Source organism: Leucoraja erinacea, chromosome 1 (genome assembly GCF_028641065.1).
Source record: "Leucoraja erinacea ecotype New England chromosome 1, Leri_hhj_1, whole genome shotgun sequence".
NCBI classification, from domain to species: Eukaryota; Metazoa; Chordata; class Chondrichthyes; order Rajiformes; family Rajidae; genus Leucoraja; species Leucoraja erinaceus.
In genome coordinates this window covers 152,640,889-152,660,198 of record NC_073377.1, presented here as the reverse complement: position 1 = coordinate 152,660,198, position 19,310 = coordinate 152,640,889, and the positions used below count along the sequence as shown (strand labels likewise).

The window sequence follows — 19,310 nt, the reverse complement described above, 5'->3', positions numbered from 1 at the left end:
TTTTTAGTCGTGGCTCGGTTTTGAAGTGGTGTCGGCAGGTTTTGTATATAATTTAAAAATAATCGCCGGAATAGGCATATGGATGAGAAGAAACCACTTTGGACCATTAGGGAGACTGACAAAAACCTCCGGGAACCACACGGAAACCTTGGGTGGGACACAAAGTCTCCAGATGTTTCCGTTCAGGTTTCCTAAGTGGGACAGGGGCATTAGTGTCCTTTATTTCTGATCTCCAAGTCTCTTCTAGTGGTATATATTTACCATGCAGAGCATTAAAAAGTCACTGCTCCTATTTGCCGTTCAACATTGAAATGGAAATTATTCCTCATTTCAAAGCAGTCACATTTATGACAGCTCTAAAGATGGAGCATTGTTGACCCATGCTTCACAATTTTGCATTTGTGCTTCAGCCATTCTATTATTAAGAAGGTAATCACCTTCAATTTGCTGCTTAGCAGTGATTTGCACTCTCAATAATAAATTTGTGCAGTGTTTTTCAAGTAGCATCAAGTTAAATGAGGGAGGATTTTTTATAGGTCTGATTTTGTATTACATAGTTGTGTACTATAATAGTGAGTACCATTGTGCAGATGCCGAGAAGTGTGTTAAGCTCTGGCTGAACAACTTCTAATCTTGTATGTGAACACGATAAGAAGAAGATAATAGTGAGTAAACATGCAAGGTTCACTTTAATCAATTTTCACTAAAACTCTGATTTTATCCCTTAGGATTTTGGAGATGATGGCTCACTGTATATAACCAAGATAACAACAACTCACATGGGAAACTATAGCTGTCTAGCAGATGGCTATGAGAAACTGTACCAGACTCATATCCTGCAAGTAAATGGTAAGTGTAATTCATCATTACCACAATAAAGACGACCTGATTTCCCATGACACAAAGTTTTACTTATAGTGGTTTAGCCAGAAGGCAAGTAGAGATGGGAGATGCAACTGGAAGCCAGTAACAGACCGAGGCTATGAACACATTCAACAATGCGGAGTATGAATGCATCAATGTCTCTCAACATTTGGAAGATAGAAAGTGACTGGTCAAAAGTGGAGGTGCATTTTTCAAACACTGCATCGCTGTGTCCCACCAGGGAAAACACAGGTAGCTAAAAATCAACGAAAGGCACACCATTCTCCTGACGCTTAAAGTCCATCTGATGCAACTTTTATTCCAGACTTGCAAATGGGTGAGCAACCCGAATGGAAGTTTGCCTAAATATACTTACTTACTTGCTGCCTATTATGCCTCCTGGTATGTAGGGCAGCAATGAAGGTCCTCCACTCCTGTCTGTTCTGGGCAAGCTTCTGGACACTACCCCAGGTCAGATCCATTGTTTTCATTCCTGAACTGGCCTACAGTTACCCGCCTGGTGGTTTTGGGATTCACCACTCCTCTTCTTCTCTTTCCCCTTATCCTTAAGCTGTGACCCCAGTGGCATCGGGCTATTCCTGGATGCTGTCCAACCCCTTGAATTTTGTAGTTTCATCCCCTCTAGCATTCTGTCGATAGCTCTGGGTGCCCATCACGCCCTGTAGTACATTGATTAGTTCTGTCGATAGTTCTGGAAGTCCATCACACCCATAGTTTTGATTCCTTCAGTTGCTGTTTCTGTAACATATTTGTTTTATGAGTCAGGGTTGTTAGACCTGTGCTCAACCTCCAACCTGGAGGACCAGTGGATCGCTCTTCGCCTCCCCTCTACCCTTCGACCTGTCCAGCATGGGAGACCCTAACAGCAGATGAATCTCCCACTGGCATAGCTCTAGGGGTCACTGAGTCACACAAGCTCCCCGACAATGACAAGGTTGCAATCCAATGGGGAGGCCTAAATATGCAGATCCATGTTACTCATTACGTACTAATTCAACTTTTCAGACCTGCACTTTAACCATTGTACAGTATGCAGTGTAGTATGCGATCCTACAAAAATATACCATAGAAGGCTCCAAAAGCACATTGAAATTATTAGTTTGATTGGACCCATACAGTCTAACTCACTGGAGTCCTCTCTCAGGGTTCATTCCTGGGCTTGATCTGGCTGATAACTCACAAAGGGAGTTCATCCATTTACTAGTCTCCTACAACTTGCAAACAGTAAAGGGATGTTGTTTGATAACCACAGCTCACTTGGTTAGGCCTCTCCCCTTGTCTTTAGATACATGGGATGGCCACACTATGAACTTTGGCTCCATCAAGGGCAGAACGTGGAAGAGCTTCGATGATGATCTGAATAGCTATTGATTGTGATTGAATTCCTGAGATGCAAATATCTAGAATTAAACCTTTTTGCATTCCTATCTACAAAATATTTCAACTAAACAGAGCGATTTCTGTTGACTTTATTGAAAAGCTCCTTTCAAATGTTGGCAATAGCTTTTCCTTGATGTAAAAGAATATAATTTACATCTGAAAGCTGCAAAGCTTTATTATCATCTCCAATTGATCGTACCATGACTCTCACCAGCTTGGTATTTGAATAATTTAACGAATTGAGGCTTTAAGCACAAGGCTTTTGTTGAAGATGACATTGACATTGAATTCTGGTTATATTAATAAAGAAATGAAAGTTCCTAATTTGCAGACAATTCAGATTCATGTTCCCTCATAGAAATCTCTGAAGTTGTGTTCCCATAAACCGAAATAGAATCCTTATTTCTGTGATGCATGAATTTAATTACTTTGTACATTTCTCTTTCATTTGAGTTCTAATCCCTGTCTTCATTATGAATAGTTTCATTTTGATCTACTCATTTATCCTTCGATGGAGTTCAGTTGTATTTTATTTATAAAAGAGAATTACATAGGAAAATCAATATTCCACTATTGAAAATTTTTCAATCAGAAACGTTGAAGTCATTTTGGTAAAATACTGTAAAGAATTGCCAACAACAAATGAACATTTCAAAGCCACGGGATGTGGCCAGTAACCCGAGGTCAATGTCATTCGTTTTGGTATAATTAAGCTGAGTCAACAGACAAGAGACATGTACTTTAATATGATTAATGAGCAGAGTACACTCATCATAAAAATGCAAGGCATTTGTGCTGTGAATAATATTAATGGGAAAAAAAAGAAGGCATCAAAGCAGCAAACTGAACTGCAGCTGAGTTATAGATGACATTCTCTTGCTTAGGACTGCCTTATTGCATTGTGTTTCTGCATGAGCAATTAATTTAAATAGCGTAATGACCTATAGCAATCCATCTTCAGGGTGGTTGAATAACATAACTAAATACCAAGGCTGAAATAATGGTTTAACATTGCACATCCCAAGGATGCACTTTGCACATTTTGAAATGTATTTTTCACAGTTCACTTAATGTTAGATCAGTGCACTATTTAAAAGGATCTTCTGTTTTATGCATTTAACAATATTTAAATGACATTTGGACAGGATATGGATAGGAAATGTTTAGACGGATATGGGCCAAATATGCGCAGGTGAGATGAGTGTAGAAACATAGAAACATAGAAAATAGGTGCTGGAGGAGGCCATTCGGCCCTTCAAGCCAGCACCGCCATTCATTGTGATCATTGCTGATCGTCCCCTATCAATAACCCGTGCCTGCCTTCTCCCCATATCCCTTTACTCCACTAACCCCTAGAGCTCTATCTAATTTGCTCTTAAATCCATCCAGTGACTTGGCCTCCACTGCCCTCTGTGGCAGAGAATTCCATAAATTCACAACTCTCTGGGTGAAAAAGTTTTTTCTCATCTCAGTCTTAAATGACCTCCCCTTTATTCTAAGACTGTGGCCCCTGGTTCAGGACTCGCCCAACATTGGGAATTTTTTTCCTGCATCTAGCTTGTCCTGTCCTTTTATAATTTTATGTTTCTGTAAGATCCCCCTCATCCTTCTAAACTCCAGTGAATACAAGCCTAGTCTTTTCAATCTTTCCTCATATGACAGTCCTGCCATCCCAGGGACCAATCTCATGAACCTACGCTTCACTGCCTCAATCACAAGGATGTCCTTCCTCAAATTAGGAGACCAAAACTGTACATAATACTCTAGATGTGGTCTCACCAGAGCCCTATACAACTGCAGAAGAACCTCCTTACTCCTATACTGAAATCCTCTTGTTATGAAGGCCAACATTCCATTAGCTTTCTTCACTGCCTGCTGTACCTGTAAGCCAACTTTCAGTGACCGGTGTACAAGGATGCCCAGGTCTTGCTGCACCTCCCCTTGCAGCTACCCCTGTAGATGGGGAACTTTGGTCGGCATGGGTAAGTTAGGCTGAAGGGCCTGTTTCCATGCTGTATATTGCTATGACTCTATGACATTCACACATTTCTACTGTGTATAGATAGATGACTTTTGTCCAGGACTGCAAAACTGCATTTGTGCGAACCACTTGTGCGTATACAATCACCCAGAAGTCATTGTCATCTTTCTGCTAAGATCACCATAATAGTAAAAGTATTAATCTTTTATCTGCAAAGCCACTGTCAGAGTGTTCTTCTCACTTTTCGTTTTAAATTCTACCACAGCACGAGGGTATCAATTTAATTCCAATACTGTTTATCTTATTTTATTTTCCCCTATTTACAAAACTCTGAAAATAAGTCACCTTCTATAGCAAATAAGGAAACAAATCATTTATCCCACAATTTTAGTCACAATTCACAATTGTTGAATTTACTTTTTGTTGGGCTCTTTCCTTTTGTTTGGTAGGTTTGTAGGTTTATACAATTCATGCCTTTTAAAACTTGACATCTCTGTTTAGCAGTTGCATTTTTTGTTATAACGCTACTGTCATTGAAGTGCTACAAACTGTCATGATGGTACCATGTTGATATTTTCAGCAAATTCTGATTTTATTTTTGTAAAACAAATAGTCACGCATTTGTAGGGTGACAGTGAAAATTGACAATTTAATGTCACCTCTTTAGTTTCACTAGCATTCTATAACTCTGGTTTCAGATCACAAGGCCATCTCTGGCCCACTTCAATTTCAATTCTGCATCTGCTCTGGAAAGAATCTTCCCACGTCAATTACTACAGTCTCAAACCTAATTCTATAGAGCTTTTAGTCTCAATTGACAGGCATCAGTCCGGTGAGGGAGTGACCGGGGCGAGACAATACAAAACCTTCACCCGCCCACATCAGGCTGAAGAAGGGATTCGACCCGAAACGTCACCTATTCCTTCGCTCCATAGATGCTGCCTCACCCGCTGAGTTTCTCCAACATTTTTGTCTACCTTCGATTTTTCCAGCATCTGCAGTTCTTTCTTAAATGCTTAATTAGCCATCAGATATAGCTCCACCAATCCTTTGCCAAGATGGCCATGTCTATTTCTTCAGCTTTTCTTCCTTAAATGGCGCTACCAAACTCACCTTGTCTAGCATTTAGTTTAGTTTAGTTTACTATTATCACCTATACCGAGGTAAAGAAAAATGCTTTTGTTTGTGTGCTATCCAGTCAAAGAAATGACTATACATGATTACAATCAAGTCGGCCACAGTGTAGAGATGAAGGATAATGGGTACGTCATTTAGTACAAGATAAAGTCTGATAAAGTCCAATTAAATATCATTGAAAGGTCTCCAATGAGGGAGATGGGAGGTCAGGACCGCTCTCTAGCTGATAACCATATAACCATATAACAATTACAGCACGGAAACAGGCCATCTCGACCCTTTTAGTCCGTGCCGAACACATAATCTCCCCTAGTCCCATATACCTGCGCTCAGACCATAACCCTCCATTCCCTTCCCATCCATATAACTATCCAATTTATTTTTAAATGATAAAAACAAACCTGCCTCCACCACCTTCACTGGAAGCTCATTCCACACAGCTATCACTCTCTGAGTAAAGAAGTTCCCCCTCAAGTTACCCCTAAACTTCAGTCCCTTCATTCTCAAGTCATGTCCCCTTTATGCCCTGATATCCCCTGATGTGAGGACTGTTCAGCTGCCTAATTACAGCCGGGAAGAAACTGCTCTGAATCTGGGGGTATGCATTTTCAAACTTCTGTACCTCTTCCCTGATGGGAGAGGGGAGGAGAGAGAGTGACCAGGGCAAGACAATACAAAACCTTCTCGCATTCACCTCTTATCCTCATCCTATCCCTATCCTCTCCAGCTGTTATCAAGTCTTCCCATGCCATCTCCGATCCTTAGCTAGTTGGTAAGATCCATGTCCTCTATAGTTTATTGTACTATGGTTTATTTATCTATTGTAACCGTTGTTCAAGATGTGGACTCTTATACATCGGCGAGACCAAACGCAGACTGGGCGATCGTTTCGTGGAACACCTTCACTCAGCCCACGTGAACCAACCTGATCTCCCGGTTGCTGGACACTTTAATTCCCCTGCCCATTCCTACACAGACCTTTCTGTCCTCGGTCTCCTCCATTGTCAGAGTGAGACTAAACGCAAGTTGGAGGAACAGCATCTCATATTTCTCTTGAGCAGCTTACAACCCAGTGGTATGAATATTGATTTCTCTCACTTCAGATAGCCCCATCATTCCCTCTCCCTCTATCTCTCACCCACCCAAGTCACACTAGTTTCTCGTTTTCAACCAACCAACAGCTTACAATGGCCTGCTTCCTTTATCATCATTAATTTTTTGCATATCTTTCATTCATTGTTCTTTATCTCTCCACAACACCATCTATATCTCTCATTTCCCTTATCCCTAACCAATCTGAAGAAGGATCTCGATCCGAAACATCACCCATTCCTTCTCTCCAGAGATGCTGCCTGTTCCGCTGATTTACTCCAGCATTTTATGTCTATCCTCTATAGTTTAGTTTTGTTCAGAGATGTAGATTCCGGTTACAAAACTCCTTCCATAGTCTGGTTCAGTCAAGCACTGATTCAAACACTGTGATCCAAACTCTTCGTTATTTGTAAACGGTACCGTGGGATGGGACTCCTTACCCGAGCCCACACTAGCCTCGCGTAAACCGTACAGAAGACAGCAAAGATCATAGAAGCAAGATAGACCACTGCTGCAAAATCTAATAGACTGACGTGTAGTATGCAACGGAGCGGAACATCCACCATTTTAGGAAACCCGACTTCCGTTATGCCTCTCGCAGTGTAATCAGTGTTGCGGGGGAACAGAATGTCTGTGTGATATAGCTCATCTACCAAATTCATAATTTTGTTCATTTTCTTTTTAAATGTTTTCCTCCCTGCTTAATCTATCTGTTTCTGCCCATTTCCCTCCCATCCTTCCTACCCACCCCCCTCTTTTCTGTGTTTCTCTAACACAAACTATGCACAAATATAACTTATTCTATACATACATATATATATATATATATATATACTAGACTAAGTGGGACCCGTTGGGTCCCATGTCCACAAGGGAGGGCCGTTCCCCCAATGCAATATTCCACCTCTCCCCCAATTCCAATATTGGTGGCCAGTGGGGGGGGGGGGCTTTCCGGAGCGCTAGTATGGGTGTTGGGGGCTGAAGGTACTGGTTTCCAGAGGGCTAGTATGGACATTGTGGGCCAAATGGATTCTCGGGGTAGCAGCTCACTCACGGCTGGTGGGCTGGCAGTTGACTGACAGCTAATCCTTGAAATTCCTTTTCAAGCAGGGTGCAAGGCCACCAAATTCTAGTGCAGTTTCAAATCCCTTCAAGCAGGGTGCAAGGCCACCAAATTCAAGTGCAGCTTCATACTATTTCATGCAGGGTGCAAGGCTACCACATTCAAATGCAGTTTCATATTATTTCAAGCAGGGTGAAACCACCATAAAACACCACATAAACACCACACTCACCGTTCAGTAGACATTCAGTGTGTTCAGTTGATTCACAGCTCAGACAGAGTCGGGACCCCCTGACCCCCTGCTCCCCTGCTCCCCTGCTCCCCTGCCCCTCCATCTTGCAGAGACTAAGCCACACCCACACTTCTGGGTGTTATAATCCCTCCCCCCGGAAGGGGCGTGGCTTTCATGGTGTGATTGACTGGGGTGAGGTTCTCAACATTTTAGAAACACTAATAACACTTTTATTTTTCATTGATGGGAAGAATCCTCTGCACCTGATGAGCAGAGTGGTAGCGTTTTATCTAACATCAAATTACAGTGCAAACAGGAAATTTGTCAAGTTTAACAACCATTTGCTGAGCTTTATTTCGAAGCAACCACCACCAACAACCATTTGCTGGGCTTTATTTCAAACCAACCATATTTTCATTTTCAAACCACATTAAGGGCACTCAAGGTCAGTAAAGCCACACTCACAGTTTAGTAGACTTGTGTTCAGTGTTATTCACAGCTCAGGTTGATAGACATGATCCTCTCGTTTCCCCCATCTTGCAGAAACTGACTGAGGCACTCAACACTTCTGGGTTTTATAGTCCCTCCGAAGGGGCGTGGCCTTCAGGAGAGAGAATCTCAACATTTTGTAAACACCAATAACTCTTTTCTTTTTCATCGATGGGACAAAACCTCTTGTCCTGCACAGCGGAGGGGGACTGAGTAAGATGGCCAAAAATCAAAGCCATATGTGGCAGCGTTTTTTCTAAAATCAATATACAGAACAACAGGTGGTCAAGATCAGACTTTTAGTAATATAGATATGAATGTGTGTTTGTGTATGTATGCGAGAGGCAAGATAAAGGTAATAGATCTCAATGTTCCCTCATGGATCAGGAACAACTTTGATTTAAAGCAACACTCTCTTTCCCTTTATCCTATTTCTCATGTACATAAACCATAAAGGCAATTATATTTATAATTATATATATAAATATAAACACATATATATTCATTATATATATGTGTGTGATATCTATGTATATAAACACACACACACACACACACACACACACACACACACACACACACACACACACACACACACACACACACACACACACACACACACACACACACACACACACACACACACACACACACACACACACACACACACACATTTCTCCAGTTTATTTTTTGTGATTTCCTTTAATTATTTGTTGGGCTACCTTTTTCTTTCTTTCTTTTTTTCAACCTCTCTCTCTCTCTCTCTCTCCGTCTATGAAATCTTAATACTGTGAATAAAATATCAATGAACGCATGCTAAGATATTTTTTCATTCTTTTCATTCTAGATTAGTGTAATAAAATGTAGTATATACAAACTTACACTGATGCAGAAGTGCGAGCTTTGGACATGAATAATGTACATTGCTACCATACAATTTAACATATATTTGAGGGGGGTTGGTCCAATATAGTGTTAACCTTCACTTTGTGACAAATGAGTTACATGCATTAACACGATACTTACCCACTACCCTATAACCTTTAGAAACTTCATATTTAATTTCAACTGATAAGTTGGTCAAATACATCGGCACCTTTTTGCTTTTTATTTTTATTTTTGGATTTTTCAAATGTGAATATCTCATAACAACGCATTTGTGGGTTAGCAGTATATTGCACCAATATTGCACCAACCCACTCAATTTTAAAGAATTCAACATCAAAATTCATAAACAAGGATAACACTTTTCAGTTCTGTCATTCATGGTAAGATTTACATTGTTTTATGTGTGAGATATACAGGATTGCAGTGCTTCGCATAACAGCTAACCAATGAAAGTGATGTAAAATTCAACATATGTCAAACAATGCTAGCCCCACCCCTGCTTACCCCATAGGACAAAATGTCCAACGTATATGCAATAATAATTAAATCATCATTTGCATTATTTTGTGTGGCTAACAAATCATAATTTCACACTATGTATATAAATAAGTGTATTACTTCAAATAAATAAAATGACATAGCTGTTGCAGCTCACGTTATAGCGTGAGACAGCGTGTTTTTCAAGCTGCTGCCACCGACAGAACGGTGCGCTTGGTCATCATGAGGCTCCCTTCCCTGTTACCAGCTGATGCTTCTTCCCAGTTGGCCGTCGCTTTGTCTGCTCGCCTGTCCATCACTGCTTCCTACTCCTTCTCTCGTTGCTCTGTCCACTGAGCTTCTCCCCCCTCCACCGCCACCTCCTCCTCCTACTTCTCCCCTGGAGTCGCCGACATACGCCACCTTGGAGGACGTGTAAGTAGATGTGGAGGAGGCAGTGGGGGAGCGGGCCAAGTGGCGGAAGAAAGGAAGAGGCGGCAGATGGTGTGAGGGGAGGGAGCGACGCTTCTTGTCATTGGCGGCAGCCTGAAGAAAGAGCTGATGGCCAGGGGTTATGACGTGAGCCACAACAATGACCCGCATCAACTGGACCATGCTGTGGCCAGTGAAGAAGGCTCGATGGTGCAGACCAGTAGTATCAGCACCTAGCTTTGAGGTGAAATGACACAAAGTGCTGGAGTAACTCTATGGACTAAATCAGTCTGATGAAGGGTCCTAACGTCATCTCTCATGTTCACCAGAGATGCTGCCTGACCCGCTGAGCTACTCCAGCACTTTGTGCACTTTTGTGTATTATCCATCATCTGCAGTTCTTTGCTTCAACTACATATAATGATAATACCTTACTCGGTTATAGCAACCAATAAGCAATAACGGACAACTTTTCCACCCATTGTCTGTTATAACAATGGCTTACTGTACTCCAAACCTAGAAACTCTCAGTTCAACTTTAGGCTGTTCAAAATGTTTTGGGGATTCTTGACACCTTTAAATAGTGTGGTGCATTTCCCTCCTTGGAACTGGATTGGAATACCAGGCAAAATTTATATTTACAAAGTGTTGCAGGAACTCAGCAGATCAGGCGTCATCTGGGGAGGGAATGGGCAGCTAATGTTTTGGCTCATGTCCCTTCTGCAGACATGATCCACCAGCTTTGTGTTTTGTCCAAGATTCGAGCATCCACCATCAGTCTGAAGAAGGGTCTCGACCCGAAACGTCACCCATTCCTTCTCTCCAGAGTTGCTGCTTGTCCCGCTGAATTACTCCAACATTTTGTGTCTACCTTCGATTTAAACCAGCATCTGCAGTTCTTTCCTACACATTCTAGCGTCTGTGGCCTCTTGTGTTCCCAAAATTTGTATTCGAGTCTCTGAAATCACAACTAAAGCCCCCAAACATTTGACTCAGTGGTGAAATTGCTACCGTTGCTACCAACTGATGCATGATCTTTAACAGCGTTCTGTGTCATGAAAGCATGAGAGTTATTTCTTCCAGCAGAGAAGGTGATGAGGCAATTTTACAAAGGAGTTCAAAGATATAAAGGAATTTGATAAAGTTAATAAGGAATTTTGCAGGTGTCCTTGCATTCGTCAGTTTCCGTCAGAGAAGAGAGACACAATAAATTGCATGAAATTGAATGTGTTATAAGAGCTCCAGGAAAGGAAGCATTGAGCTGCATGTTTCAATGACAGTCATCCGATATTATATCCACAGTGCGACTTAAAATAAAAACCCTGCTACACTTTTGCAGAGTGATATTGTTCAAAGCTACTTAAAGGACAGCATGGATAGCAAAAGGATTTGAGTATAGGAGCAGGGAGGTTCTACTGCAGTTGTACAGGGTCTTGGTGAGACCACACCTGGAGTATTGCGTACAGTTTAGTGCAGAGAAGGTTCACCAGACTGATTCCTGGGATGTCAGGACTGTCTTATGAAGAAAGACTGGATAGGCTTGGTTTATACTCTCTAGAATTTAGGAGATTGAGAGGGGATCTTATAGAAACTTACAAAATTCTTAAGGGGTTGGACAGGCTAGATGCAGGAAGATTGCTCCCGATGTTGGGGAAGTCCAGGACAAGGGATCACAGCTTAAGGATAAGGGGGGAAATCCTTTAAAACCGAGATGAGAAGAACTTTTTTCACACAGAGAGTGGTGAATCTCTGGAACTCTCTGCCGCAGAGGGTAGTCGAGGCCAGTTCATTGGCTATATTTAAGAGGGAGTTAGATGTGGCCCTTGTGGCTAAGGGGATCAGAGGGTATGGAGAGAGAGGCAGGTACGGGATACTGAGTTGGATGATCAGCCATGATCATATTGAATGGCGGCGCAGGCTCGAAGGGCCGAATGGCCTACTCCTGCACCTAATTTCTATGTTTCTATGTTTCTAAACCCAATTGATAACCCTCGGAAGCATGAATTAGAAGAGGTTAAATTATAGTCTCTAGTCAAGCTGTAGCTGTTAGTTAATATTGAAGGTAACTGTATTTTGAAACTGAATATCATCTGTGACTTCCCTGATACATCTTTGTTCAGTAATAATTCTAATGCGATGCACGTTCTAAATACAGAAGTTTTTACGTTAGAGGCTATGCCTTCAACATTGTCCTGAAAGAAAAAGACATTGTCACTGCATCTTTAGTAAAGGTCAGATTTCAGAAGTAATCTGTGCTGCAATTACCAAGTAGATATACATGGTACAATTGGCCCACTACGATGCAGAGTGACAAGAATACACAATATACCTTGCTTGTCTCTAAAAGCATTGTAATTACACTCCTGTCCTTGCTGTTTCTGCCTTGTTCACAACCAACAAATCAATACAATTCTCATATTCTTAATATTTCTACTCGCTCACAGATTGTTTAAGAAGGAACTGCAGTAGACAAAACATGCTGAAGAAACTCAGCGGGTGAGGCAGCATCTATGGAGAAAAGTAGTAGGAGTAGGAAGAGTAGCAGTTCTTCAGACTGAAGAAGGGTGTCAACACAAAACGTCGCCTACTCCTTTCCTCCATAGATGCTGCCTCACCCGCTGAGTTTCTCCAGCAGTTTTTATCTTGCTCACAGATTCCTCTTTTTTGTACCAGTGTCAGTACTGTGGAGCAGGGCAGTGGGGCACCAATGTTCAATGCTACCCTTGATGATGCATGGTGCTCATCAACAGGTTTGCCATAAAAAACCATGATTAATGCTTTGCGGATAGTTTGAGAACCAAGTCAATCTGAGTAAAATTGTTGTTATTTGGATTTTCTGTGATGCTAGAACAAGACCATCTTATACGGTATATAATGGGTTTCTAATCCTTAATTATTAGAAAAGTCGACAGAAAATATATAGAAAATAGGTGCAGGAATAGGCTATTCAGCCCTTTGAGCCAGCACCGCCATTCAATATGATTATGGCTGATAATCCAAAATCAGTACCGCATTCCTGCTTTCTCCACATATCCCCTGATTCCTTTTGCCCTATGAGCTATATCTAACTCTCTCTTGAATACATCCAGTGAATTGGCCCCAACTGCCTTCTGTGGCAGGGAATTCCACAGATTCACAACTCCCTGGGTGAAAAAGTTTTTCTCATCTCTGTCGTGGTTATAAAATTTCAATCTACTACTTTACCAGAGAAGCGGTTGTTTACCGGATCGTATCTCCAGTCACTGTGCGGCCTGACATCTTGGAGCTCGGACTCCTTTGAACCTAACTGTGGGGCGTGGACTTAACATCGGAGCCGATCCCTTGCCTGGGATCATTCCAACCGCAGCCTGCGAGCTTTACATCAAGGGCTCGCAGCCTCGGGAGAGGCCGTTGATGTCGGGAAGCTCCAACAACGCAGAAGGTTTGACCAGCGTCGACCCGGGGTCCGATCGCTCGGCACGGAGAGCTGACATCCCCCCGATGCGGGAGCTTGACCGCCCCGACGCAGAGGGCCTAAATGCTGCTGGCTACGGGGGTCAAGATCGTCCCGTCAACAGAAAACTTATGGTCCCCGACCGTGGGAGAACAAAGAAGGGTAGAGATTTAATTTTTTTCGCCTTCCACCAGAGTGAGAAATGTGGAGGAGCCACTGTGGTGGATGTCTATGTTAAAATGTATTTTTTGTGTTCTGTTGCTTTTTAATTGTATGACTGATTTGGCAAATGAAATTCCTCGTTAGTTGCAAAACATACTTGGCTAATAAAGTATTATTGTATTGCATTGTAGTGTATTGTATTGTATTGTATTGTATTGAAATGGGTGTGCATTGGTGTAGGAAAATTAACTCAAGCAGGTTGAAAACACGAAGGTTTTACGGCCAGCTGTACTCTGCTATTGTGTCTTCAACCATAATACTCTCATTCACTCACAAAGATCAGAGCAGCGTTCACCTCTAATTTTAAATCAACTGGTGAAATTTTTATTCTCTACATATCGTAAGCCCAATACAATGAATAGATGAAGTGATAGATTGGCAGATCATTCTCAGCTGAGCCAAACGTGTTCCAGTGACAGGCAGCGCAGCTCGGGAACTTTCAACAACCTAATTGTCAATTTACACAACCCTTTCGAATTTTCTTATTTTAACAAAAGTTCATTTAAGTAAGAAAAAAATAACTTTGTGCAGTTGTGACTTTCATGCGTGCTTGCATGTTCATTACAGAGAGCTGTCATCTGAATACTAAAAAGAGATAAAATCACCAATTATTTAGTTAAAAAAAATCTAATTAGTGATCTTTAGCAAGTGCTGCCATCCAATTGATTTTGGATATAAAAACGTCAGCTGAGATTGACCATGTCACTATTCTGTCAATACTAATCCCGAACAAGAAGAAATTAGCAGCTGGTAGTCATATGAAGTAGTTATTGTTATGTTTCTCCCGTAAGCACACTTACAGAGTTAATTCCTAAATTCATTTTGTTTAAAATAGCTTTATAATAGCTTTATAATAATTAGCTTGATAATAAAGTATCATTCATTCATTCATAATTGGTTATAAAATAAAATTGGATGTGACTTTCACGTGTGCTGGTGTGTTCATTACAGAGCTCCCGGTTGCAAGATTCTTCAATTCCTCTTCACCTTTCCCATACTGACCCCTCTGTCCTTGGCCTCCACACTGCAAAAGTGAAATCATATGCAAACTAGAAAATTAGCACCTCATATTCCAATTGGGGAGTCATGAAGATTTAAAGTAACACCCCACCCACCCATGCTTCTCCTTCGGATCGACCCAAATCCTCTCAGGCACATCCTTCTTTCTAATTCCCTGCCCTCCATCACTCAGTTCCTTTCCTCTCCTCCTCCTCTTCCTCTAATTATCACCCACCCCTAGCCCTTACGGATCCCCTATTTCCTCCCACCCCCTGATCTCCTCTACCAATCATTCCCTCTCTGGTTCTACATTTCCACCCCATCCACTCATTTCTTTCTACCTGTTTTCTCTACCGTATCCATCTTGAAAAAGGGTCCGAAATGTTGTCCATCCATTTCCCTCCACAGATGCTGTCTGACTTGCTGAATCCCTCAGACAATCTGTTTTTCCTCAAGATTTCAGCATTTGCAATCTCTGTTTTCAATGATGTAGATGTGGCTCCAGCCCATGGGCCATTGTTCCCCATGCTAATATTTGAGGGGAGCTATTCTTTCCATGCCCACCCTTTTACTTTCAATATACCTGTAGAGTCTCTTTGGATTTTCCTTGGTCCCGACTGCCTAAATCTGACGTTTTATTGAGTAAAGCCTCAACATCTCTCATCAATTAGGGTTCCCTAAACCTACCAGCCATGCCCTTCACCTTAACAGAAATGTTCAGCCCTGTACTTTTACTAACTCACTGTTGACTTGCCAGCTGACCCCTTACCTGCAAACAGACTCACCCAATTGACCTCTGCAAGTTTCAACGGAATGCCTCCAAAATTGGCCTTGCCCCAATTTAGAACCTTGTCATGTTGTTGGGTCAGCCATGTTGTTGGGTCAGCCATGTTGTTGTCCATGACTACTCTAATTCTAGAAAATGCTTCCTTTCTACATAGAGTGTAAATAAATCTCAACATTGCTGCTTCCCATTCTCCTTCTCTTCGGTTTAACATGATAGGAAATTTCAGAAAGTCAAGGAAAACCAATTCTACATTCAGCAGGTAACACCTGTAATAAATTTGCTAACATAGTTACCAGTATTATTAGCCAGTATTATTAGCGACAAAGCTAGATTTAAAAAAATGTTCCCCAGAATTCAACTTGATCATCTTGCCCATCAAATTCTTACTGTGAACAGGATTCCATTAATTATCTCAAAGCTGCACAGTAATCGCTAACTTGTAGTGTTTGTTGTTGGTTGCAGTTCCTCCAGTTATTCGGGTTTATCCAGAGAGCCAAGCTCGTGAACCAGGTGTGACGGCAAGTCTCAGATGTCACGCTGAAGGCATTCCCAATCCCATGATCAACTGGTTGAAAAATGGAGTTGACATTATTCCCAAACTGTCAAAGCAGCTTACTCTGCAAGGTAACGTGGTGCAGATGTCTAGAAATATTCTACTTGTATTTAACAATGTGTGTGTGTACCAAATTTTAATAAGTACTTAAAAGTAACAGCATGAGCAAATGTAATCTTAAAAACACACTTACTGTTTATTTAGAAGATGTAAAATCTCAAAACTTTACCTTAGACTTTAGACTTGGAGATGCAGCATGAAAATAGGCCCTTCGGCCCACCGAGTCCATGCCAACCAGCGATCACCCCATATGGTAACCTACACACAACTGGGACAATTAACCTACAAACCTTGACGTCTTTGAAGTGTAGGAGGAAGCCGGAGAAAACCCATGTGGTCACAGGACCGACCGCACCCTTAGTTAGGATCAAACCCAGGACTCTGGCGCTGTAAGACAGCAACTCTACCGCTGTCCCTTTATATTACTCCTGTAGAGTATTACATTATAGTATTTTTCATGTATTCTTTTGTTCCTCACTTCTTAAAATTTGAATGTGCCACATCCCACATACTTCAACAACCTTGCAATGTAGGCCAGATTCTTGCCCCAGTATCTTCCCATAAGAGTCACCCTGGAAACTCTGGCCTGGAACATACTGTATCTGCATTTGTTTCTTCTTTTTGAACTCATGAACTCTGAAGAATGATGAGCAATCTCAGGCCTCTTTTACACCTCTTTTTCAATCTATTGCTCTGTAATTTTCTTGTGGCTGGGATTTCCATCACACTTTTCTTTCAGTCCCCCAGTGCGTACCTGCTGTTCTGAATTTCAACCCAATTTTATAGAACTTCCCAAAAATTGACATGACGTGCAGAGAGATTAATTCAATTTCTCAGAAATATTGATTATTTTTTCTCCAAAAGAGCTGTCAATTCCAATTATTTATCCTCGCAAACAGGATTGAGCAGGCATCGTTGAAATTAGGTACAGCCAGAACATAAACATAATCAGACAATTCATTGTCCAAAATATCCATAGCAAGTAAACGTGGGGAGCTATCTTGAATGGGACGGAGACTTGTGCAGGGTTATGACGCAAGATGTCCTCTCAGCTGAGGTATGAGGGTTATAGGGATTAATTGAATCATGAAACATAGAATTTCTGCAGGATAGTTAATGCAGGACAGGCAATCTACCTTATTGACTCCATTCTGACTCCTTGCAAAGCACATTATAGAGTACCATTTGCTTGGTCGCTTGCCATACCTCTGCAAATTATTTTCAATGAAGTACCTATCCAATTCCCTTTAGAAAGCCCTAATTGACTAGGTTTTCACCATCTCAATTGGTACCATACCTCTCCGTGTAAATTAAAAATGCCCCCCCTCAATCCTCTGCGCCATGGCCCATCAAATTGAACCTGTCCTCAAACCATCAACAAATGGGGATAGGAACTAATTCACCTTTCTGTATCCACTATATGTGCATCTAACCAAAATCTCCTCTTAATGTTCTTTTGTTCCATGGAGAACCAAGGAGCTTTCCAATCCTATTCAAGTGACTATGAAGTAAGAGTAGGAGTAGGCTACAAGGCCTCTCAATTCTGCCTCAGATTTACATTCTGGTCTTTCCCATTAACCTTGTCTCCCTTAGAATCCCAAAATAATACATATTTGACTATGACAGCTTTCTGGGATGGAGAGTTTCAAAAATCTATGATACTTCTGAGAGAAAATATTTCTCCATGTCATTGTCTTAAATGGACAAACCCTGTTCTGAAACAATTCTACCTAGTTCTATGCCTTACTCAAGAGGAGGCATCTTCTTTGTAACTATCTTGTCAATTCCAATGAAAATCCTACATTTTCATTAGATCACTTCATAGTCTTCTAAACTTCTACGAAGTGTACAACCTTTACACTTTAGACAAATCGTTTTTCCCAGGAATCAATTTTCTGAACCTTCTCCATACCTCCTCTCTACAGAGCCACTGTGACAATAAGAGCCAAAGGATTTGGCCATATGAATAACATGGTCCTCATGAAGCATGCTACTGAGCATAAACAAGATGACCGTTTTGGCGAATACTTGTGCACTAGACCTACTCAAACTCCCAGTGACAAACATTTTAATTCCCCTTCCCATACAGAAATGATAGTGATGAACCATATTGGCATCTGTGAGCATTGTTCTCGTGAGTGGATACAACCTGATAGCCAGGATAATGACACTTTGCATTATGTAGCTGTTGACTGAAATTAGACTAATTTACTGAATTAGATTAGATCCAATTTTCTGAACATAATGTACAAAGACCATTTACACTATTCATTGCAAAAATGAAAACAAAAACCTGCAAATATTGTAAATCAGGAATAATAATGGAAAATGTTGGCAGAACTCATCAGGTTAGGCATAATTAGAGAAAAAAAAAGACTTAATCTTGTTCCATGTGGTTGTTCTTTCATCAGAACATTCTTATGAGAAGTCACTGACCTCAAGTAAAAATCCTGTGGTTTTTTTTCTATTGATGTTTCACTGATGCTTCTTTCACACAGAGAGTGTTGAATCTCTGGAATTCTCTGCCACAGAAGGTAGTTGAGGCCAGTTCATTGGCTATATTTAAGAGGGAGTTAGATGTGGCCATTGTGGCTAAAGGGATCAGGGGGTATGGAGAGAAGGCAGGTACAGGATACTGAGTTGGATGATCAGCCATGATCATATTGAATGGCGGTGCAGGCTCGAAGGGCCGAATGGCCTACTCCTGCACCTATTTTCTATGTTTCTATGTTTCTTGATCTGCTGGCTATTGCCAACCTTCCCTGTTTTTATTGTTTTTTTCTTGCACTTTCTTGAATTGGTAATTGTAATGATACAGCTAGGAGCTGCTGAGATTCAGATTCAGATTCAATTTTAATTGTCATTGTCAGTGTACAGTACAGAGACAACGAAATGCATTTAGCATCTCCCTGGAAGAGCGACATAGCAACGATTTGAATAAATAATAATAAGTGTCCGGGGGGGGGTGGGGGGGTGATTGGCAGTCACCGAGGTACGTTGTTGAGTAGAGTGACAGCCACCGGAAAGAAGCTGTTCCTCGACCTGCTGGTTCGGCAACGGAGAGACCTGTAGCGCCTCCCGCTGCTTCTGACCTGCTGCTTCTGGAGCACTGACCTGCTGCTTCTGGATCCAAGGTCAGTGCTACATTGTGAACTGGTATCTGCTGCATTTGGTGCTCTCAAGTATTGATGTCATGCAGA

At 41.4% G+C, this 19,310-nt stretch overlaps 1 protein-coding gene across 4 annotated transcripts in view; it reads left to right on the top strand.

The window, feature by feature from the left end:
• The window catches only part of fstl5 (follistatin-like 5), a 740,079-nt gene that overhangs the window by 599,091 nt on the left and 121,678 nt on the right, over nt 1–19,310 (top strand). For all 4 annotated transcript variants that reach the window (XM_055646031.1, XM_055646038.1, XM_055646027.1 and 1 more), the window contains 2 exons: nt 729–849; nt 15,960–16,121. In XM_055646031.1, the coding sequence (XP_055502006.1) occupies nt 729–849; nt 15,960–16,121 (283 nt within the window). The remainder of the gene's footprint in view (nt 1–728; nt 850–15,959; nt 16,122–19,310) is intronic.